The sequence below is a fragment of the Heloderma suspectum genome, chromosome 4 (genome assembly GCF_057233095.1).
Source record: "Heloderma suspectum isolate Gila_16-S chromosome 4, 16-S_ref, whole genome shotgun sequence".
Taxonomy (NCBI): domain Eukaryota; kingdom Metazoa; phylum Chordata; class Lepidosauria; order Squamata; family Helodermatidae; genus Heloderma; species Heloderma suspectum.
This window is the reverse complement of record NC_139461.1, coordinates 19,455,016-19,479,824: the sequence shown is the minus strand read 5'-3', so window position 1 is coordinate 19,479,824 and position 24,809 is coordinate 19,455,016. Positions and strand designations below refer to the sequence as shown.

General features: G+C 48.6%; 1 protein-coding gene across 1 annotated transcript in view; it reads right to left on the bottom strand.

The window, feature by feature from the left end:
* Window positions 1–13,170, bottom strand: part of KCNQ3 (potassium voltage-gated channel subfamily Q member 3) — a 242,195-nt gene extending 229,025 nt beyond the window's left edge. The window contains exon 1 of the mRNA XM_084848784.1: window positions 12,402–13,170. Coding sequence (XP_084704910.1) covers window positions 12,402–12,757 — 356 coding nt within the window. The 5' untranslated portion in view covers window positions 12,758–13,170. The remainder of the gene's footprint in view (window positions 1–12,401) is intronic.
* Between the last annotated feature and the right edge of the window lie 11,639 nt (window positions 13,171–24,809).

Genomic DNA, 24,809 nt, shown 5'->3' with positions numbered 1-24,809 from the left:
GTATACCAGGCCTTACCAATCCAGAGGCTTCATAGTGCCTGCCAATCGGAGGAGCTGATGTTGCATCTATGGCTGCCTGGAATAATAATAGGATCCCAGGGTGCAGTTCTCCACATCTTCATGTGGTGCATTTTGGGAAGTTCAGAGCCATGCTTTAATCACAGAGACCCTCAACTGAAAATTTATGTCTGTGCAGTGGGGGCCAGGTCTTGTACGTGCCCTTTCAGCACGTGGAAAAGGTGTATCCTGCACCCAGCCTAAATTATGCTAATTATGAAAATTTGCATATTTTTGGTATAACATTGTCAGCTTCCACCTGTCATGGGAAGAATGGTGCAGAGCACAGGCACTTACTGGAACATCTGCTCAGGCCTATCTCTGGTTTCTTAGATTTCACCAGGCATTCTACACACATGCACAAACTTATCTTCAGAGATGTTAAGGTCTAGAACCTTGGAAAATGGGATTTTCGGGGTACTGAATTTGTGCTGCCTTGTGTGATGGGATTGCAGAATCGTGGCATACTAAGTGCACTGCCAAACACTTCCCTCCTCAAAAGACATCGAGGGTTGCTGGGAAGACAAGCAATGGAGAAACATCCACATCCCTTGTCTCTCACACAGATGAGTCACCTTTGCTGTTCAAAATCATCTCTCATTTCTATTCCTTCTGCTTTAACTTCCACTCCCTGATTCCTTTTCCTGCACCCTTCCTTTGCAAATCAGAAATCTCAGTAGTGCCTGATCCTTCCAATGCTTCAGTTCCTTTTAATGACCAGTTCAGGCTGATCCAGTGGTAAAAACAACCAGTAGTAACACACCACTGAGTATCCATCCACTGACTCGCTACAACCACGGGGGTCACATGTTGTGTGGGAGTGAGAGAAGAAAGGGAGGAAAAGAGACATCTCTCTGTGTTCCCTGAAGTTATGTGGCATCCTGTATCACAGGGGGACAGAACCTCAAGCCTAGGGGACAAATAAAGCCCAGCTGGGGTCCGACTCCAGCCCTCTGAGGTTCCCCAGATGTCCAAGCCTCCTTCCCCTGGCCCTGCTCCCCTTGCCCCAATCACCGATTGTTTGGTGGTTTCCTGACGTTTGCAGGGTTTCCCCCCCATTCTGAAAGGTTGAAATGCCTCTCCAGTGCTTAGGTACTGGCGGGAAGAGCTTTAAGCTCACATATGCTGGTCTTTTGCCCTTGCTCCCCACTGGAATGTGGCTCCTCAGAGCATCTCCAAAACTGAATTTGGCCCTTGGGCTGAAAGAGGTTCAGCACCCCTTTACACTGTATCAGGTGTGTGTGCGGGGCGGGGGAGGCTACCAGACCTAATACCACTGACTATTGTGTCCCCATGTGCATTCAGAGAGCAGTACCTCACAGGGAAAGTGCAAACCACCCCCTGTAGCTGTAGATCAGCCTTCCCCAACCTGGTGCCCTCCAAATGTGTGGAAAACTACTCCAATCATCCCCATGCTGACTGGGGGCGGTGGGAATTGTAGTCCTACACCTCTGGAGGGCATAAGGTTGACGAAGATTATTGTAGGTGGATGTCTTCTGCCTAGCAACCTACCAATTATATCCGGATATTTCTGTGGTGTTGACACCATGCAAGAAAGGCTGCCAGCTCTCTCAGCGTTTTCGCTTTTTACTTAGGGTGGGACTCTGAGGGAAGAACTAAAATCTCACAGTTGCGGATCTACAGTCCAAAAGGCACAAGCTGTTTTCTGCTGGGTTTCTTTTAAGAGTGGTTCCGCCACACACCCCTGCTTTACGTCCATCCGGATCTATTCTGAAGCAGCAGGCACACAATGTTCCCCCCCCAAAATCTGGATAGGTGGGGAAGTCTCGAAGCCAGTGTGGTGTAGTGGCGAGAGTGTTGGACTGGCAGTTGGGAGATCCGGGCTGTAGTCCCCCCTCGGCCATGGAAGCTCACTGGGTGACTTTGGGCCAGTCACAGACTCTCAGCCCAACCTACCTCACAGGGTTGCTGTTGTGAAGATAAAATGGAGAAGAAGAGGATTATGTACGCTGCCTTAGGTTCCTTAAGGAGGAAAAAAAGGCTGGATATAAATGTAACAAATAAAGAAAGGTACTGACCTCTGCCCCAGCTAGGCAATTATTTATTTAGATCAAGGGTGTTGAACCTTATGCCTGTGGGTCAAACCTGGTCCATCTGTCATCCCCACCCACCCCTTTCCCTTGGCCCCACCCCCTTTCCGCCCAACCATTTCCCGACTTTCACGCAGTTTCTGTTCCCATTCTAAAAGGCTGAAATGCCTCTCCTATGGCTTAGTTACTGGCAGTAAGAAATTTGTTAAAACATGCTGGTATTTTTGTCCCCACCCATTCTGTCTTTGCCTCTGCCCATTACTGGAAAGCTTATTTATTTCTTTATTTGATTTATACTGGTGCTGAGCCTAAAATTTCTCCCACATTTTTTTTTACCATTCTCATTCAATTTGATAGAAAAGAAATTGCTTTTGAAAAGAAATTCAATGGTGAAGAAATTTCAGAGAAATTCTCATGGGTTGGGTTTGGGGTTCTTGGACTTAGGTTACTTATGAGGTGGCTGAGGAGTGTGCATGAGTGTCCTGTCTGTCATCGTACAATAATCTCTGTAGCCTCCGTGGCTTCCCGCACTTCAGTTAAAGCCATAATGAGGAAGACATCATGAGGCAATTCCTCACATGGGGCTTTTTCAGTTCAGAAAGTGCAGGTGGCCTGGGAGGCTGCAGAGCAATGGAAAGATGTGTGATAGAGAGAGAAAACACACACAGCACCCTCGGCCACCTCGCAGTGATTAGGTAAGCTCAAAAATAACACCAAAAGAAATTCAAAATTGTGCCTCAGAAAAATGGAAGCCTCACCACAGTTGATGCTGTTGCCACCTACAGAAGCAGTTTAACGAACCAGAAACCTTGAGGAAAAAAGAAAGAAGCTGTGCTACAACCCCTGCCAATAGTGAGCCCTATCTGTGAGAAATTGTTGGGGAATTTTTCCTCCCCCAGGAGAAATTTGGTGAAATTGTCTCTCCAATTTCTCTGCCCACAAATAGGCTGGAGAATTTTGAGAGGCTATTTGTGCACAACTCTAATCTATACCCCACCTTTCTACCAAAAAATGGCAGTCAAGGTGGCTCAGTTTATCTGAAACTGAATTCAGCCCTGGGGCAGAAAGAGATTCAGCACCCCTGATTTAGATTCTTCAAGCGGTTAAAATGCTCATTAAAATGCTCAGGACATCTTACAACAGACAGTTTAATTAGCGCTGTGCCGAAAATTCCAATTCTTCCATTTGCAGCATTTCGGGGGGGGGGGCGCAAAATGAAAACTGGTGAAAAAGACTGGGAGAGGTGAGAATTTCAGAGAATTTTCTTCTTGGGGAGGGGGACAGGGTTTCCACAGAGCTTCTTAAGGGTAGGCTGTTGTTGAGCGGTTTTCTATTTCTTCTTTTAAAAAAAATAAAAAAACATACACACCCTACACTTGCAGGAGCCCAGGACTCTTCTCCAGCTGGGAGTTCTTCCTGAATGCCTATTGGAGAGGGCAAGGTCACATGGTCTCCTGGGAGTTGAGAAAGAACTACTGGGCTGGAGAAGAGGCCTGGGCTCCTGCAAGTGCAGAGCATGTTTTTACAAAAATAAAAAATAGAAAGAAGACCCCTCAAGAATTACCTACACTTAAAAAGGTATATGGAAACCTTGTCCCCCTCTCCACGGAGAAAATTCTCCAAAATCCTCTCTCTCCTTGTGAAAAAGGCAGAAAGAACAATGCGTCTTTCGCAGGGAGAGCAAAAGTTCCTGAAAACAGGGAGCAGGATTCGGCACAGCACTAGTTAAAATAAGACTGTGGAGGTCTCTATAGAAGTCTGTGGGGATCCCCTCTGCACCCACAAGAGCCTCCTGTCCAAGATAAACATATCTTATTTAACATCAGGATCATCCCTGAAGTTGCCATGGCATGGAACAAAAGCCCTACTCAGCAGGGCTGGCCCAAGGTATTTTGCTGCCTGAGGAGAAGATCAAGATGGCACACCCTCCCATTTCATGTACAAAAGCTGACTAGACTGTTCCTTCAACACTGGTGAGGGAACAGCAACTTCCATTGAACCTGAAGGCAGCAGGCTAGGTTAGGGAGCATAGGGCAGGCCCTGAGGACACAGCTCTTTCCTCCAACACCTTGCTGCCACCTACCAGCATCTGCTGCCTGAGGCAACTGCTTCACCCTACCTAATGGTAGGGCCGGCCCTGCTGCTCAGCCATTATGCTTGCACAGAAAATATCAACCTGTGTACAGAGTATAGGGCTGTACTCACTCACTATGCACCCATGTCCCTGCATGCACCAGTCCTGCCTTCACTGTCCCCACTTTCTCCACGTTAAGCAGGATGGTCCAAAGGGGGCTTCTACTTGCATTTGCTTGAATGTGAGTAGAACCCTCCATGTATTCATGACATAGGGAGAGTGGGTGTGCATGCCCCCTACACAGCTTGATTGTTCCTATTCAGGCCTGAAGAGGGCTGAAGAAGTCCACAGAAAAGTGTAGTAACAAAGGCTGGAATCCTAAAAACACTTCCCAGGAAGTAAGCCCCACTGAACACAGCAAGACTAACCTCTGAGTAAATATATACAGAATTGCACGGCAATTTATTCAACAAAGAACCCACAATGCCTTTTGCAGTCAAAGCATTACCTGGACATGCCAATTCTGCTATTGCTGTGTTAATAGCCATTTTATGGGCTATAAAACTCCTGGCATGAATGCACTGAGGAATAGGCTATGGTCAGTGTAGGGTTGCAGGTTGTTGACTGTTGACTTAATCAGGCCCTTTCTTGCTCATTTTGTTTTTTTAAAACCGCGGCCTAGCCATTCAGCTCAAAAGCCCTCAAGGACTCTGGCTGAGGGCCTCTCAGAGAGCAATCCTATGCATGTTTAGACAGAAAACTCCCAGCATGCCCCACCCAGCACCTTCTCCCATATTGCACCCTGCCTCTCTGTGATTTCCTCTCTTCCTATGTCACCAGAGCAGAGTGGGATGCAGGCACTGGTCACCCCTGCTGCTCATGAATCAGGCTTCAGCCAAGGCGGATGACTTCCATACCCCCTCCCCTTGCCATCGCTAGCTTGCCACAAGCTGGGAACACAGTAAGAGGCTGTCTCTGTTAACTCTGTTGTTGCGTGTCAGCGACAAGGCTGACCCAAGACATTTTGCTACCTGAGGCGAAGGACAAGAAGAATCCCACATACAGAAGCAAACCAGACTGACAGCCAACGCTTACTTCACTACTGGGGATGAGACAGCTTCCGCCACTGCACTTGAAGGCACTGGCTCGCCTGTGGGGAGGCCCAGGGCAGGCTGAGCGAGACACACACAGCTCTGTCCTCTGACAATTCCCCGTCACAACCTGCTCCCTCCTAGCAATTGCTGCCTGAGGCAGCTGCCACATTTTGCCTAATGGTAAGGCCAGGGCCAGGTGGGTAAGCCCTTACATGCTTCCCTCCTCACACCCCCAACCAAAAGCATTTCTTCGAAATCAGCAAGGATGCTCCATCTTCTCCAATGATTCGCGGGGCCGCATGCAAAATGCTTAGCTCACGAGTAGGCCCAAGCACGAGCACCACAAGTGTGAAGCTATCAAGCAAGCAACCACGCATGCAGAAAGAAAGAAAGAAAGAAAGAAAGAAAGAAAGAAAGAAAGAGCTGCTCTAATATAAATTACTCAGGGACTGTCTGGTTGCAGGCAGGGGGTTGGATCCACAATCTGCCTTCCGCAAGAGGAAGGGCTCCACTCACAGAAGGTCCCTCTGCCTGATTTTGGGGGATTCGCACACACCACAGTTCACCCCATTCAGCAGGGTCTCCTGACTCTCTGTGTAGTATTTTCAGCGGGGTGCCATGGGAAGGAGGAGGCAAGAAAGTCCACTTCCATCAGCACAGTTGATCCAGCATAAAACTGGATCCAATCCAGGCCATTTAACTATTTCTAGCACTGCTTTTTCCACACCCGCCCTAAACGGAGCTTCTTGTATGAAAAATGTATGGGAGAACATCGTCAGAACGCTGAACTATATGGAACTGCTCCCATTAATCAAAAAAAGCTTTAAGAGAAAGCCAGAGTGTCTCAGCAGAATGGAAAGGCCTTTGATTACATGTTTGAGGTATGGTACTTCATCATGTGGGGGACCCACATGTGTGTGGGTGACCCACATGTGTGTGGGTGACCCACATGTGTGTGGGTGACCCACATGTGTGTGGGTGACATGTTGCTATGAGCATTCCAGAGAAGTGTGGGATATAAAGATAATAAATAGTGGAAATAGAGTTAATGCTGACTTTTGCAGGACAGAGAGTACGCCTTCACACAATGCAAAATTAATGCATGGAATTAATGGTCATGAGATTTGGTGACGGCCCCTGGCATATATTGCTTTTAAAGGAGATTAGGCAAATTCAGAACTATCAACATCTGTAAATAATATGGAATACTTGTGTAGTGCTCCCAAGCACTCAAAGTGCTTCACATGCATTATCCAGCTGCAACCCTTACAATAGCCACATAAGGGAAGTCAATGTTATCATCCCCCATATTGCAGATGTGTGGCTGAAGCTCAGAGAGAGTGGCTTGCTGAAGGCCATTTCATGAGCCCATGACAGAGGTGAGATTCAAACCAGGGTCTGATTTGTGCCTCACTCATCCACTACATTGGCTCTCTACTGGGAGCAATTGGCCGTGATAACTAAAAGGAACTTCCCTGTTCAGAAGTAGTGTATCCCTGAATACCTGTTACTGAGGCCTAACGACACAAGAGAGCGGCTGGCTTCATGCACTGCCTTATCAGCATCTGAGAAGTGGCTGGCTAGCTACTGTTAAAACTGGAATGTGGGATTAGGTAGACCTGGTTGGAAATGGCAAGGAAGCAGATTGCAGTTAAACATTGGAGAAATTTCCTAACGGTAAGAGCCATTCAGCGGTGAAACAGATTGCCCCAGGAGGTGGTGAGCTCTCCTTCACTGGAGGTGCTTACAACCATCTCTGTAACTGTATCCTGCACTGCAGATCCTGCACTGAGCAGGGAGTTGGACTAAATGACTTCCAAGGACCCTTCCAACTCTAAAATGCTATGATTCTTTGAGTTTTTGTCTGAAACAGCAAGGCAATCCTTATATTTTTATCTATTTGTCTAATTGTTTCAGATTATGCCTTCCCACCACCCACCACCTTAGTTCTATATATGGGTTGAGGGGATATCAAAGTGATCAACACACACATTCACAGAATTAAAAATGTTTAGATTTCTTTCCAGCAGGAAGTCATAACTGGTTTCAAAATGGTTTGGATTTGCAATGTAAGGTGGACAGCAATCACCGTGAATGACTTTCTCTGTCTTTTCTACTGAAACTTAGGCTGGATCATCTACACAGGCAGCAGAAAGAGATGACAGAGTCCTGAGATGCTGGAGAGAACTATACCACTGAAAGTGGGGAGATATACTGAGCTGGGTCCAGATTTAGACAACACCATCATCTTTCTTATTTGTTTGCTTATTTGTTATATTTATATCTCCGCATATTTAGAGTAGACCAAGGGTATGCAACCTGGTGCCCTCCAGATGTTTTTGGCTACAACTCCCATAATCCCAGATCATTGGCTATGCTGGCAAGGGGCTTATGGGAGTTGTCGTACAAAACCTCAGGAAGGCACCAGGTTGTCTACCCCTGGAGTAGAACCATTAAAACCAATGAGACTTAAGTCACATTGATTTAATGGGTCTACTCTAAGTATAACTAAGTCTGGATCCAATCCACTATTTAAAAGTGTTCCGCCCCTGGTAAAAAAAAATATTCTTAAAACCTTACAGATAAAACACTAGCACGTTGGGGAAGGAATGGCCCCCATGGGGATCATCAAGAATAAAATTGTACTCAAGGAAAATCACAAGTAGTACAATCCATTCTACCATCTCTGGGCTCTACCACCTTATTCTGCTGAATGTGTAAATGGGTGTGTGTGTGGCAGGGCTGTTAGCTACCATTTTTAGAAGGCTATTGGGGCATGATTTAGTTAAAATGGGAGGGAGTTTAAGGACCCCCCTTCCTTTCCGAGGGCGCTCTTGGCTGGTGTTTGAGAGTGCAAAGGGGACAAGGCTATCCCTTATGAATTCCTCCCTCTCACCTATTAGCCCCAATAACAACAGTGACTGCAAGGACAGAAGCACAACTCCCCAGAGGTCACATTATCAATCTTCTTAGCTCTGGCAGGGACAGTTCAGAGCATGCAAACTGGCAGTATCTTGTCTGCTGTCATATGAACACTGAAGAGTGGACAGCTGGTTATTAGATGCTCCTTGTCTGCAGAACTGCTGGCATTTATCAGGATTCCCATCTGGGACCTTGTGGTGGGAAAGTTTGCAATATCCTCTGCTCCTCACTACAACCCACCGTAACAAGTTAGCGTTGTTAAGTAGTATGTGGGAAGCTAAGAGTCCATGGCAACATACTAAGTATTCCCTGCATGAGGGATACCATATCAAGTGCTACACACAGTACAGAACTACAAGGTATTTATTTCTACCAGGGCTACTAATCAGTTGGATTAATTCATTAAAAAGACCCTTTTGATCAACTGAAAAGATCCCCTGATTAATCAGGGGGCAGATCTTTTTATATGATTACAAGTCCTTATAAAAACTGCAAATGGCAAGTGCCATCTTAAAAGATGTAATCCCTCTTCTCCCTCAGGCATGAAGGAATCCCTCTTCTCAAGGATGCCTGCTATGACATATGCAGCACCGTCTAAAAACAACGTATTTCACAACTATTGTTTTTACCTGCATGCTAAGGGATGCAAATCCTTTCAACCAACCAACCAGCCACCCTACCCAAACTCTCATGATTAACTGACTAAGATTTATGTAATTGCTTCCCAACCCTAATTTATAGCCTGCTCTTCCTCCACAGTCGATTTCTCATGTGCCACTTGACATGTTGGGAGGTCTCAGCCTGAGGAGCTCAGAGTAGTTTGTATACTATTCCGAGGCAATCTGATATCAGTTCACAGGGCAGGCATACTTGGCTTCAGCAATGGAACTGTTACTGTAACATGCCCTTTCAGACCATTCTCTGTGACAGGAGTGGGCAACCTCTGGACCTTGGCTTAATTTGAAAAGCCCTCTGTAAGTGATCAGTTCAGACCTCTGGCAAGAGTGATCTGTTCTTCCTTGAGGGAGAAAGAGATGGGGTGGTCCCACCCACTTAGGATCTGGCCCCATCCACCGCCAACAGATGACACCTGAGGGAATGCAACCCTCAACTGAAAAAAGGCTCCCCAGCCCTGCTTTGGACCAATGACCCTTATTAGAAGTCTCTTCCCCAACGTGATGCCCTCCAGATGTCTTCTACTCCAACTCCCAGCATTCCTGACCACTGGCCATGCTGGCTGGGGCTGATGAGAGTTGGAGTCTATAACATTTTGTGGGTACCAGGTTGAGGAACCCTGCTCCATGCGCACCATGTAACTAACCTATGAACATGCCATTACTGGTATTATGGTATAGCTATTATTATTATTAAGGATAAGATAGCTAGATAGCATCACTGATGCAATGAATATGAACTTGAGCACGCTCTGGGAGAGAGCGAAGGACAGGAAGGCCTGGCGTGCTATGGTCCATGGGGTCATGAAGAGTTGGACATGACTTAACAACTGAACAACTGTTACTGTTATTGTTATTAATGTTTACCTCATTCTGCCCCCAAGGAGCTCAGGGTGATATACCTGGTCTACTTTCCCCTTTATCTTCACAACAATCCTGTGAGGTAGGATCAGCTTAGGAATAGCGACTACTTTACAAGATGAACCAGTAATGTTTGTTGCTGATTGGGGATTTGAACCTGAATCTTCATAGTAAGTCCAGCACTCTTGCCCAGGGGTTGGTAATCATTTTTGGCCATGGGCACATCTGGCAATTTGAGAAACTGCCCTGGGCACCACCTCAAAATGGCTGCCATAGGAGGTGTGGCAAAGGACAAGTAACCTGCGCAAAAGACTGAGTACGAGGCAGGGCTGGGGTCTGGGCAAACTAACATGCTAAACAATTCCTTTGAACCCACATTTTTCAGCACCAGCAGACACCTGTTTCACAGCAATCCCAGCAACAGGCCAGAACATGTGTTAATTTTAAAAGGGGGGAGGGGAGGGCACCTTGATGGGTGCCAGGAAAGGTGTCCATGGGCACCACATTGCCCACCCCCTGCTCTAGCCACTATACAAGACAGTCTCCTGACACAGCTAAGTGGCTTCTGTGCTCCGGTCCCACACAATCGCACAGCCACCATTCATTTCAGCAGGGCTCGTACTGGACAGCTACCCAATGGATTGTGGCTATGAAAAGATGTGAGGCAGCCAATACTCTCCTGCTTGCTCTTTCAGCCATCTTTTGGCCGCCCCTGGCTATTTCGTTTACGATTGCTCATGCCACGATATAAGCCAAGCAGTCTCTACGGTTCCTCAATGCTTTTTTGTGGCTACAGAATACCCCAGCTATTTTTTTCTAGAACACGAATTGTGCATGTCCAGTTCCATTTTGCCTGCAGCGGGGATGATGGAATCTGTGCCCCCCTCTGGATGTTGTTGGGCTACAACTCCCATCATCCCTGACTATTTGCCATGACTGGGGATGATGGATCTTGCGGTTCCATAACATCTAGAGGGTCAACAGAGGTTCCCCAACCCAAATTCCACCTCGGTTTGAAGTCTGTTTCCTCCCGGGTTCTTAACAGCTCATGGTCTGAGTGATAAGCAGTGTCTGGGAACATTTTGTTCATAGTCATTGTGAACTGAACCTATCTTTAAATAAATTGGGGGTTACCAATTAGCCATGAAATCACAGGGACCCTCCAGGTTGAGCGGCAGCATACCTACAGATGAGCAGGTGCAAACAGCACCACTTCCATGCCCTACCTGAAAGTTTCCCAGGGGCACCTGACTGGCCAGCGTCAGAAACCAAAATGCTGGATAAATGGATTCTTGGTCTCAGCCAGAAAACAATTTAAATATATGTAAATCCATCACTCATCTTGCTTTTCTAAAACCTTGTTCATCTGCATATTTAAACAAAGAGCTAAATTCCAGTGGATAGCATCTCATTTTTTAAAACAAAAAATTCAACCTTTCCCAGTCGGTTAAGCCAGGGTGAGATAACATTTTCAACATGCATAAACACATCCTAAAGAACTGAGAAAAATAATAGATTTTCCCTTTTCAATTTGAAAGCACCAACCAGCCACTGTCATTGTTTTTTCCAACTGCAAGCACCACTCCGGGAGAAATTCCCAATACATTTCTGTGGGTTGACAACAAGTTTCCGCGAGGCTTCTGCCTAGACTAGAATGATGAAGCAAGGCTGCCGGATCATCAAACGCTGCTGTTTCTATGGCAAATCTCCCACAACACCTTGAGCGTTTTAGACTTTCAGGAAAACATGTTCGCCTGCATGTGACCAAGATAACATTACGTTATCTCAGCCTTCACATCTTGGCCTGTAAATTTCTCCAGAGTGCAGTTTTGAGGAGGAAAATAAATCCATGCTCTACCATTGCAAAATGCACCAATCCACACCATCCTGACAACCTTGAACTTGCAGGAAAAGAAAGTGCTTTTTTATTGGGGGAGGGGTGTCCAGAACCTTCACTTCACCTAATTCCCAAAACACCACATCAGGATATATCCAATTTGGGGGGGGGGGTGTCTCTGGAAGTGTTCAGCTGTGTGCGTGTGTGCACGCACGTGTGTTTCATCTGTATGCGCTTCTGGGGCTACAACCCACAACATTTTCTTTGAAACTGCCCATAGAAGTCAGCGCTCAGTCAAGACTCTGTGGGAGGAAATAGCAACTTGTGAATCAGAACCACATCCCAGTGCATGTGCGTGACCCGACATTTGACAGAACCTTCCCAAAGGCTGATTCACACATTACATTAGCTAAGCTGCCTTCAGCCGAAAGCACGAATGCAATAAATACGGATTTGCAGACAAGTGTATCTTACCGGCATAAACTGCAGCCCCCTGTTGGGTGCACGTCGCTTACAGGCAAACCCGGGTTTGCTGCCCCGTAATGTGTGAAATCGCCCTGGACCAGCTGCATTCCAGTATCTGTGTCCGCAGCCCGGCTGAGTCTAAGCAGGAAGATGCTATCTTTCAGGAATGGACCCACCTGATGGGTTCCCCCATCTCCAACTCATGACAACCCATTGAGGGACCGACAACCCATGAGGGCCACGAGCCCTATCCAACCCGCCCCCCCCCCCCGGAAAGAAATGGGCATCTCTGTGAAAATCAAGAAATCACCGTGAAAACCAGTCAATAAACACATGACAAGCTGGCACGGTTCGCCAGGGACTCACACGAAGGCGTGATAGAGCAGCGCCCAGCCCCTCGGCCTCTCCAGGGCATCGTAGATCAAAGTTTGCATCCTCCTGTATCTGACATTGTTCCTCTTGACGGGCCGGCTCAGCGGCGTCTTGGCCAACAGCCCAATCCCTTGCGCGGACCTCTTGCCCCCGTCTTCCTTGCCCCCTCCTCCCAGCAGCAGGGTCCCATCCTTGTCCGCTGCGGCCCCCAGGGCCAAGGAGCCCTGCTCCAGGTCGCCGCCGGAGAGCCCCCCTTTCTTCTCCTCCCCACCGCGGTCACCACCTTCCCCAGCCCCCGGCGGCGGCGCAGCAGCCGGTGCGGCTGCCGCCTTCCTGGATTTCAGTCCCATCTTCCTCGGCTTCTTCCCCTTCTTCTTCTCCTTCTGCCGCCGCCGCCGCCGCCGCCGCTGCCGCCGCCCTGGTCCTTGGAGGCGAGCGAGGGGTGAGCAGGCGCAGGGACAGGGACAGCAGCTGGGGGAAGCCCAAGGCCATGGTCCGAGCCCGCCCCCCGATCTGGGAGAAAGCGTCCCCCAACGGCAGGGCAGGGCAGGGCAGGGCAGGGCCGGGGGACGGGAGCGGGGGACTCACATCCTCCGTCAGGTCATCCTCCGCGTCGGGGACGAGCGCCGGCTAAGGCGAGCGCGAGGCGGCGGGCATGGCGCGGGAGGAGGCGGGCGGCGGGGGCGGCAGCGCCTGGACCAGCCGGGCACGGAGGGAAGGAGCATGGCAGGGTGTATTCGCCAGCCCGGCGCAGCCTGAGCCCGCCCCTCTCCCCCCCCCGCCCGCCACGACCCAGCCCCTCCTCGCCCAGCCCCTGATGCCGAGCGCTCCCCGATCCGCCCTCCCTCGCTCGCTCCGCCCGGCCCGGCCCGGCCCGGCCTCACCGTAGGGCGTGGCCCATTGTACGGGCGAGGCGCCGGCGAAGAGCAGCGACGCCTCCCCCGGCGCCTCCGCCTCCGCCTCCGTTTAGGGGCCGGGCTGGGCCGGGCGTGCAGCCGCGGAGCGCCCGGCGTGCGCAGTCGCCGGCCGAGATCCAGCGGGGCGCGAGGAAGAAAACCAGGGAGCGCCCCCCCCGCCCCGCTTTAAATCGCGGCGGCCAATCGGTGCAGACAGAGAGAGAGAGAGAGATGGAGACGCGCGACTTCCAGGCAGTCAGGCGCAGCCGCCGCCGCCGCGGGATTGCAACAGCACTCCCGCCGCCGCGCTCGGCCTCTCCTTCCCTTCCAGCCCCGGGGGGGGGGGGGAGAGAGAACGAGGATGCGGCTGCAGGGGCTGCCTGCTGCTTTCTTGCGGGGGGAGCGGAGGGGCGGGGGGAGCGGAGTCATGTGAATGAAGGCTGCCGGGAGGAAACGGGAGGTGGGGGGAGGAGGAAGGGATTTGGGGATGCTGCTGACACGTGCACGCGTGGACACCTCCTGCCAGGCAAGGTGGCCATGCGTCCTGAGGCTCGGAAACGCGATCTGGATTTTACAGAGAGCTAAATTCATCAGAACGGTCTCGGGACTCAACTGTGATATTGCCTGTGTTTCTGGTGCCAGGGCTGGCCTCGCGGAGGCAGGGAGGGCATGAGTTTGCAATGAAGTGGCCTGAAACACATGCAGAGTGCCCTTTTTTTTAATGTGCAAGTGTGCCTGGAAGCACACACAGAGTGCCACCTCCCATTATGACTCCCACCACTCCTCCACCTTCCTAATTGCCCACAAAGCTAGCCTCGAACTCAGGGCTTCTGAGATGGGACTTGCGGTCAGTCTTGGGGTGCTTCCAGATGGAGGGGTCCTAGCGCTAACCATCAGAAGCCATTGGGCAGCTAGTCTGTCTTTTCTTCTTTAACAGAAGTGATGGGGAAAAATGGGACAAAGCGGTGGGAAAACATGGGAGGGTCACAAGTGGAAAACAACCATATCTGGACCCCCATAAAATTATGTGAATGAGGCAGGACAATGGTGGGATAAAAGCTTCGTCTGGAAGCACCCGAGCTCCACCATCTCTCAGCTCATGGCTAAGCACGTTTTGGGGATGCAAAGTGGGAGATTAGGATTGGTGGATGGGCTTTATTTTAAGACAGCAGCATTGAACCGCTTTCAGTCCAAGCACCAAATTTCAGTTCAGAAAAGTGCTCCATCTGCGTTCCAGTGGTGGGCAGGGCTGAAGTCAAATGGGGCAGGGCCAAAAATACTACTGGAGTTTAGCTTCAAGCTCTCACTGCCGGTAATTCAGCCTTCGGAGAGGCATTTCAACCTTTTTGAATGTGGGGAAAAACTGCACAAAGCCAAGAAACCACCAAAGGATTGGTGGTTGGAGGAAAGAGGGTGAGGCCAGGGGAAGGGGGCATACAGCTATCTGAAGCATGCTGGGAGGCTGGATTGTGGCCACAGGTAGGTCAGATTTGGCTTGCAGGCTTGAGATTCAGCACCTCTTGATTTAAGGGCTGCCTTAAAGTTATTTAGTGAGGACCTTTATCTGAAAGGACCATTTTTAAGGTGTAAAATCTCAGATCTTTTGAGTGAACATTTCAGACGGAGAAGTGAGGACCAAACCATGCTTCTTTCGATAAATAAATAATACAGTTTAATGTAACAGGTGTGGGGATCTCCAAATCTGTTGGAAGCAAATCTGATGGAAGCACCTGTGTGCCATTTTCCCAATCTAAATCTTCATTCCTCTGAGCTGTATGGGAGGAAAACATACCAATACCCCTGGGAGAAGGAAATGACTAGGTATGAAAAGGTTATCCCCTCCTTCTTCAGTGCTGTTGCTCCAACCCAATTTGAACTCACGCCATAGAGCTGATATTACACAAAAATGAACATGGAAAGACCACTGATCCTAAGTGGCCCTCTGCCTGGTGTCCTTTGGCCCTTATTCTATGGTCTCTCTGCCTTCCTCCTTGTTCCACCCTCCCTTTGGCAGTTGGGGGGGGGGGTTGGCTCAGGCCCTGGCCTGCAACTGACTGTCTCCAGTGCTCCATGCCACTGTGGTCCCAATCCTGGTGGGTCTCACACTTCAGCTCACTCTGGCTCAGTGCTGGCAACTTGATACAGTCTACTCTGAGAGGTAGTGACAGAGATCCTTTTCAATGGGGACACCGGGCAAGTGAACCTGGAATGACATACAGAGCCTCGGATGTGCTCTAAGATGGAGCCATGACCCCTTAAGTTCAGAAGCCAAGCTCTGCCTTTTGTGCTCCATTCACAGCAGGATGTAATCCTGTGCAGATTTACTTGAGTGTGAATTCCAGTGGAGCTCAGCAAACAGAAGTCACTGAAACAGATGGGTGACCCATCCAGCCCACCATTGCTTACTCTGATGCAGAGTAAGGGGCAAGGAGAGGGGCCTGCCACAGAGGGTGCACAACCCTCTGCAGGCCGGATTGGACTAGCCCCTGGGCCAGAATTTGCCCTCCTTCCCCTGCACTACACACTCATGTATATTACCAATGTCAGTGTCAAATAAATGCCTTTAATGGTGAAAAGGATGGGCTGGAGATGAGAAAAGAAAGCTATACGGAACTTGCTCTCAAATAGATGGATGGTCCCATACATTGCCAGCTACTTCTCATGGCTGCCAGATGGTGGATAGCACACCAAAGGCTTTCTGCATGCACACAGTCAATCGTTAATTTGCCTTGTCCCCCTTTTCTGTATCAGAATAACAATAATTGGCTTACCTATTTTTTCAATTTGATTTGTACCCTGCCTTTTGTCAGGGGGGAAACTGAGCCCATAGTGGGGTGGAACTGAGCCCATAGAGCCCCAGAGCAGTTCTGATTCTGAGGAAGAACAGCAATCCGTGGGAGAGGAGCTCACTCATCTCTCACAAGCACAGCAGCTGGCAGAGATTCCTCCTGCCAGCATTCCTGCTATAGATAGTGACCCTGGCAGTGAGAGAGCGCTGGAGGGGGGCTTGCTGGATGCTCAGCGCAGATGCAGGGAGCGACGACAGATGGAGGGCGCCAAAAGGAGGCGTTCCGCTCATTTGGTGCTCAGACAACGGTCGTGTCCCGAGGACCCAAGGGAAAGAGGGAGGCTCTCTCCATAGCCCATAATAGTTCAGGGTCTTCCCGTGGTTCCCCTTCAAACAGGGACCAACTGCCTTACCTGCAGCTTAGGCTACTCTGCTATCTTTCCCCAGTGCTGTTCCTTGCTTAGTCGCTAGTGATTAGTATCTGAAAGAGTCATAAAGTAATAATGGAATAAAGCCTTGGAAAGAATCCTTGTCGTCTGTGTCCTGAGTTGGCTACTGGTGGGGACTGCAAGAGCGCAGTCCCCTCAAGCCCCTTCAGCAGCTGCTTTTAAAACAAAGCTTCCAACAGTGAAGCAGCCACCCAAAACAGGTGCAGCTGTACGCTTGATGCCCTGACTCAGGGCAAATCTATTGACTTGAAGCAACACTGTTTGAACTCCTCCTCTGGATGCTAAATGCCCAGGATTGTAGCTTTTGAGAGAGGGACCGTAGCTTAGTGGTAGAGCACCTGCATGTATTGCCCCGGCCATGGGCTTCGACCTCTTAATTTAGAGGTGCCAAGATAGTGATAAATCAGGCCCAGGTTTACTTACAAGGAGTACTTTATTGAGTAACTTACAACACACAGGTGTACCCAATGGTTAGATCAGACAGCTTCTCTGAACCCAGAGCCATGGGGTACAATGGGTCTTATACCATACATGTTAGCAATGAGGCAGCATAGCAGCAGCAAGCACCCCCTAGCATTCATTCCCAGCATGGACTAATAGTGTTTGGTTCTCAGCACAGTCACCTGCAGCTCAGCATAAACACATTTCACTTCCCAGGCACATCTTGATTCACTCATTAGTATGGAATGTGTTAGGCCATGCTATCGGCCCTTTGACTCATCTTTATATGTGCAGAGGCTTACTAGCAAGGGAATTGCACCAATAAATAAGCAAGCATTATGGATCTCTACACCCCTCTAACACTACAGGTGACTTAGTTACGCTCCTGGGGCCAATACACTGCAGAAAGTCTCAGGTTCAATCCCCAGCATCTCCTGTTCAAAGGAAGAGGTAGCAGTGATGGGAAATACTTCTGCAAGGTAGAGAATTAGTCAGATCATGGTATAAGGCAGCTCACTCTGCTCTATTATGGCACTGGAGGGTTGTGACCAGTATGAATGGACTTGCGGCACCTGGTGTCTCCAGTTTCAGAGGGGCTGTAATTCCATTCAGAATTTTAGTCACCACCAGCCAAAACCCTGGCAGTGCTATCCAGGGTTCTGAAACTATTTTGAGGATGGGGTTCAGCTCCTTGGATAATGCCATTAGAGTTTTGGCCGGTGGTAACTAAAACCCTGAATGGAATCACAGCCCCTCCTGAACCGGACTCACCAGTGTATTGGCCCCAGGAGCATAGCCAAGTCATTTGTAGCATTAGAGTGGCCTAGAGCTCCATAATGCTTGCTTAAGTTCATCATTGTTGCAATTCCCTTGCTGGTGAGCCTTTGAGCATGTGAAGATGAGTCAAAAGGCTGATAACAGCCCCAGCGCATTCCATACTAATGAAGGCCTTGTCAGGCCGTGCCTGGGAAGTGATTGTGAAGCTATGTGTTTATGCTGAGATACAGGTGGCGGAGCTGAGAACCTAGTGCTGTTGCTCTATGCTGGGCATGAACACTAGGGGCGCTTGCTGCTGTTATGCTGCCTTATTGCTAGCATGTATTGCATAAAACCCATTGTACCTGATGGCTCTGGGTTCAGAGAAGCTGCCTGATGCAACCATTGGGTGCACCTGTGTGCTGTAAGTTACCCAATAAAGTCTCCTTGTAAGTAAACCTTTGCATTTGATTTATCACTATGGCACCGCTAACCTAAGAGTTCAATGCCCACGGCTGGGGCAACAAAACCAGCCACCACTGGGATGGGAAGAACTCTTAATTTCATTCTCATTGAGATTGTTGGCTCTTCATGCCAATGGTTGGCTCATTCCATCCCATTTCTGCATACGTTTGCAAATGTGGCGTGTGTGTTTTTAATCAGCATGGAAATTTGCAGGAGGTTGTGTGTGCATTTTCCCCCAAATGTACAGATTTTTGTGTGCATTTTCAAATATCTGCCTTTTCCAACTAGTTTCCATTAACGTAATGCAGTTTTGTGCACAATTTTCTCTAATGTATGCACAGTGTGTGCATTGTTTGCACATTTTGTTTCCCCTCCAACTGCATCACCAAGCTTGGATAAGTGAGGATTTCGGCACACAACTCTGTCTCACCTCGTCTGTTGGCTCGGGAGGTGCAACTTTGGTTGTTGTTGTTGTTCAGTCATTCAGTCGTGTCCGACTCTTCGTGACCCCATGGACCATAGCACTCCAGGCCTTCCTGTCCTGCACTCTCTCCCGGAGTGTGCTCAAGTTCATATTCGTTGCATCGGTGATGCTATCTAGCCATCTCATCCTCTGTCGTCCCCTTCTCCTTTTGCCTTCAGTCTTTCCCAGCATCAGGGTCTTTCAGGGTCTTTCATATAAATGCTGATAGAATGAATTTCTCACCCATCCCAAGACACACAGTGGTGCATGCATGTGATGCCCATGCCAAAAAGAAAAATGGTGTCTCCATAAGAATCAGAGGAAGAAAAGTGGAAAGTCAGAGTTCTACATCATGCGGGGAACTTCCAAGGATTAAAAAAAGGCTTCCAACTTCAGAAGTTTGCCCTGAATACAGGAAGTGCAGAAATACAGTTGACAGAGGAGGTGGAACTAGCATGTTCATTCTCACTGCCCCTCCTTGCATAGGATCGAGAACACCTGAATAGTGCTACAGTCTGGGGCAGATAGAATCATAGAATAGTGGGGCTGGAAGGGGCCTGCAAGGCCATTGAGTCCAACCCCCTGCTCAGTGCAGGAATCCAAGTCAGAGCATCCCTGACACATGGCTGCCCAGCCTCGTCTTGAACGCCTCCAGTGTGGGAGAGCCCACCACCTCCCTAGGTCATTGGTTCCAATGTCATATTGATCTAACAGGACGTTTTTCCTGATGTTCAGCCGGAATCTGGCTTCCTGTCACTTGAGCCCATGATTCCATGTCCTGCACTCTGGGATGATCGAGAAGAGATCCTGGCCTTCCTCTCTGTGACAACCTTTCAAGTACTTGAAGAGCACTATCCTATCTCCCCTCAGTCTTCTCTTCTCAGGGCTAAACATGCCCAGTTCTTTCCGTCTCTCCTCACAGGGCTTTGTTTCCAGTCCCCTGATCATCTTCAGCCCTCCTCTGAACCCTCTCCAGTTTGTCTGCATCCTTCTTAAAGTGTGGTGCCCAGAACCGGACACAGTACTCAAGATGAGGCCTAACCAGTGCTGAGTAGAGGGGAACTGATTTGGAAGCTCTACTTCTATTAATGCAGCCCAAAATAGCATTTGCATTTTTTGCAGCCACATCACATTGTTGGCTCATATTCAGCTTGTGATCTACAACAATCCAAGATCCTTCTCACTTGTAGTGTTGTTGAGCCAAGTATCCCCCATCTTGTAATTGTGCCTTTGGTTTCTTTTTCCTAGGTGCAGAACTTGGCATTTATCCCGATTAAATTTCATTCTGTTGTTTTCTGCCCAGCGCTCCAGTCTATCCAGATCCCTTTGAATTTTGTTTCTGTCTTCCAAGGTATTAGCTATCCCGCCCAATTCTTTGTCATCTGCAAATGTGATAAACATTCCCTGCACCTCCTCCTCCAAGTCATTAATAAAAATGTTGAAGAGCACTGGGCCCAGGACTGAGCCCTGCGGTACCCCACTCGTTACCTCTCCCCAGTTTGAGAAGGTCCCATTGATAAGCACTCTTTGAGTCCGATTCTGTAGCCAACTGTGGATCCACCTGAGAGTTGTTTCGTCTAGCCCACTTAGAGCTAGTTTTCTCATCAGGATATCATGGGGCACTTTGTCAAAAACTTTGCTGAAGTCAAGGTATATTATGTCTATAGCTTTCCCACAGTCCACAAGGGAGGTTACCTGATCAAAAGATGAGGTCAGATTAGTCCAGCAGGATTTGTTCTGCATGAGATTTTAGAGAGCTGCTGTCAGCTAGTCTATAGCTGTTGATCTTCAACAAGTGAACCGGGACCCACTTCTGGGATGCAGCCTGATCTAAGATACAACAGCAGAATTAGCAATATACTAATATATGGTAAAGAATTAAGCAGTGGGTCCCTAAGATGCATGTTCGGGCTACAGATGGGTCCCAGTTCTGAAAATATTGGAGACTATTGGACTACATGGACTGGCTGAATATATGGAGCAGTATTCAATTGTGTCATTCCACAAACTCCAATAGTGCTAGCAGAGCCCTGCTGAATCCTTCCATTGCACAAGCGGTTGCACAAGGGAAATTCGCAACTGGATGCGCAAACAGAACTCTAGTTGGATTCTTCTCTTGCGCATAGTTTGGAACCTAGTTTCTGCTAGCACAACGTTATTTGCTCTAGCAGAGTGACACAGTTTAATACTGTCCACAAGGTAGTTTTGTATTCCTATAGGAGGATTATAGCGCATAGCGCTGTAAGTGCACAGTGGGCACTTAACAGGCAAGCAGAATGTTTTTGGAGTTGAGGGAGACAGTTGGGGGAGTAGAGGTCACACACCCCACCTGCCCATACTGCTTCTCGTATACATTAACAAATGTAAGTGTGATTGCAACAAGCAACTGTTTGCAAACACGTGTATCATACAGGTCCACTCATCAAGGAACAGTAGCTCCTTGTTGAGTGGTGACAGACAAAGGATGGCCTCTGTGTACTGTGGAAAAGGCCCAGAGAAAGACTCTGGAAGCAGCCACAATTGTGTAGCCAATCTATAAACGAATTACTGAGCAAAATTGGCAGTGCCCATAGCAGATTGTAGCTCTTTGGATCCAAGTGCAAGATGTTACCACTGGCCCTTGGGACATAAGATTTCTTCCAGTGAATCCACCCTCAGTAATTTCCAGTTTCATCCAATATTGATCCTTAATGTCTATTTTTATACATCAACAAATTTATTGGTTTCATTTCTTTGCAATAGCTCATAGCAGCAAGGCAAAGACACGGAGCTCATATCCCTCTCTCGATTCATTCATTATTCTTCTGGCCTTATAACTGTTGCTAGGAAAAGAAACAACCATTTTAGGTGGCATAAAAAAGGGAGATTGTATCTCTAAATTCAGTTAAGGGAACAGATAGCTTTCCATTCTGGCCTTCTCTTCCAGAAAGATGTTGTCATATTCTCTCTTTGTTTACCTCATGAACACAACTTAGGTCTCAGAAAGGTAGCCATCTTGATTTGTGTCTCCTTAAAAAAATCAATAGTTCCGCAAAGTGTTGACTAGTTAAAAAAAAAAAAAAAGTACCTCATTTTAGCTGCCATCTGTTCCTTTACTTAAGACCTCAAGAATCCTCTGTTGTGGTTTGTTGGTCAGCTATCTGGAACCTATTCATATTCCTGTCGCTCATATCCCCTTTCATATGAACATTTCCCATTTCCTTCTATCTGCACATGGCAGTCTCTAAGGCATCAGTGGAAGCAGGAGGGAAGGAATATAAACATGGGCAATGCCTAAGGCCTTCAATCAGGCTGTTGCAGGAGCACATTAAGGATACAATCCTATGCATGTTTGAGAGAGAGAGAGAGAGAGAGAGAGAGAGAGAGAGAGAGAGGAGCCGGCACGGAAAGATATACAAAGTGGTTAAAAGAAGGAAGGAAGGAAGGAAGGAAGGAAGGAAGGAAGGAAGGAAGGATTCTTGCAAAGAGATATTGGGGACCATAATGTCATGGAGAAACTGGACTTCCTATGTAATGTTTGTGTTTTGTCAGAATGTTTAAAAAAGAAACATGCAAAGGATTGTGCCCTAAGAGGCTTACAGAACAAAAGCCAGCAGTGGGCGATGTCTCCAAACTGGCTGAGACGAACACCAGGAAAGACAAACAGAAAGTCACCAATTGCAGGGAAAGGAAGGGAAGACACCTTCAGGTACACAAGAAAAAATATGTTTTTAGGCCCAGTGTGTTTCAAACCACGCTCTTCCTCGGGGCACTCTTGAATGACAAATTTCAACCTGGTATCAAATCACTGTTACAATGTGATACCAGGTTAAAAATGGTCAGGCACAGGTGCCCCTGCGGAAGCTTGTTTTGAAAGCCTTGGGCGTAATTAAACCATTTCTTTCCTCTCATGCACCTGGAGGTTTCCTCCCTTCCTTCCCCTGCGACAGGGCTGGCCCAAGACATTTTTCTGCCTGAGGCTAGAGACAAGATACCACCTCCAGGTACAGAAGCTGACCAGATTGGCAGTTGAATCTCATTTCAACATGGGCGACAGGGCAACGTCCTCCATTGCACCTCAAGGCAGCAAGCTAGCTGAGGAGCACAGGGAAGACATACACAACTCTGTTCTCCAGCAACTTGGCACCACTCCCCAATCCTCGGCATCTGCAGCCTGAGGAAGCTGCCTTACTCTGCCTAATGGTAGGGCCAGCCCTGTCCTGAGACCAGCACTTGAGAGCATGCCCCAGAGAATCCATGATGTTCCCCCCATTCCCCTCCATAGCTCAATGCAAAAGGTCCCAGATTCAATTATTAGCATCTCCAGTTGAGGCGTCAGGTAAAGCTCTGATACCTTGGATCAGGAGTTGGCCATATGCCACCTGTGGGCACACTGGCACCTGCCGAGACCCTCAGGTGTGACTGCTGCCCTCCACTCACCTTGACTACCAGTCAGCATCCTTTCCCCTACCTCTGCCTTTAATAGAGGCTAGGTAAAGGGTGACCTGCTAAAAAGGTGAGGGAGGAGGAAGCCCATCCCCTCACCAAAGACCCTTGGGGCAGCAGGGCCCTTGGTGGCAGGTGGGCTTCCCCCCTCCAGCAAAAGGCAAGAAAAGTGAGAATCCAGAGCAGGGCACTCCTAACATTTTACCCCCCACAGCGGTTTGTGGTGCTTGCCCTCCAGATGTTTTGGACATCACCTCCCACCAGCCCCAGCCAGCATGGCCAATGGTCAGGAATGCTGGGAGTTCTAGTCCAAAACATCTGAAGGCCACCAGGTTGGGGAGGGCTATGCAAAGCCATCTTTTCCCAAACCGATGCCTTCCACATGTGTTGGACTGCAACTTCCATCATTCAGAGCCAGCATGGCCATTCTGGCTGGGAATGATGGGAGTTACAGCCCAACACATCTGGAGGGCACAAAGCTGGGGAAGGACCAGTTGTCTGACTCAGTATAAAGCAATTTCCCACATTCCCATCATCTCTCAACAACTATAAACTATATCCTCACAAGTACCAAGATGGCCATTTTGAACAACAAAGACAACAAGAGCACTTACTGCAATGCATGGATTAGGGATGTATGGACTGTGTAGAATCCATTCCATCTGTGTTTCACGGATTGTCAGGCACCTTTCGTTCCAGTGTCTGCCCATCAACAGAATCAGATCTTTTTGTTTCCAAACATGCGTGAATGCGCAGTTGTGCACATTCACACAATTTGCGCAAAAATGTGCAACCCCCCCAAATGCGCATTTTCACGCTTTAGCCTCTGAGCATTTTTTGCTGGCTTTTTAATTTTGCATATCTTTTTACAATGAAATTTGCTCAACATCCAGGAAAGTTAGAAAAACAGTCCACAAGTCCATGGAATCCACCCGACAAGGGGAAAGCCAATCCACCGTGGAATCTGCAGGTCAGATTCATGAAAATCCGAACTCATTTGGTTCTGCTGAAGATTTCTCTGACATCCCTAGCCTGGATACACCATCTAATTAATCCTGCCTTATCTAGGGATGTCAGAGAATTTCGCCACGAATCTCGGGGAGGCCGAATGCCAGCGCATTTGGCCCCCCGAAATCGGTGGCGAAACGGTCTGCCACCCCCCCCGCCACCCCTCCCCGGGACGGGACTTACCTTGGGCGAATATCCCTGGCGGTGGCAGCTCCGGCGGTGGTTCGGCGGCAGTTCGGCGGCAGTGGCTGTGGCAGCCGGTCTTCTGACCGGCTGCCGCCACCGCCATTCCCAGTAAAAAAAAAACACGTGATAGGCTACGTAAAGATTTACGTAGCCTATCACGGCTAGATTTTTAAAAAATACCGTGATAGGCTACGTAAATGTTTATGTAGCCTATCACGGCTGAGTAAAAAAAAAAAAAAACCATGTGTACGCAAATGGCGGCGCCCATGGGCACCGCCATTTGCGTTCCTTATTTTGGCACGTCTAGTCTTCGTAAACATTTACGTAGACTACGGCGAAAATAAGGGGAACGCAAATAGCGTAGCGTCTATGCTATTTGCGTTCCCCTTATTTTCGCCGTAGTCTACGTAAATGTTTACGTAGACTAGACGTGCCAAAATAAGGAACGCAAATGGCGGCGCCCATGAGCGCTGCCATTTGTGTATGCACAGCTTTTTGTTTTTTGTTTTACTCAGCCGTGATAGG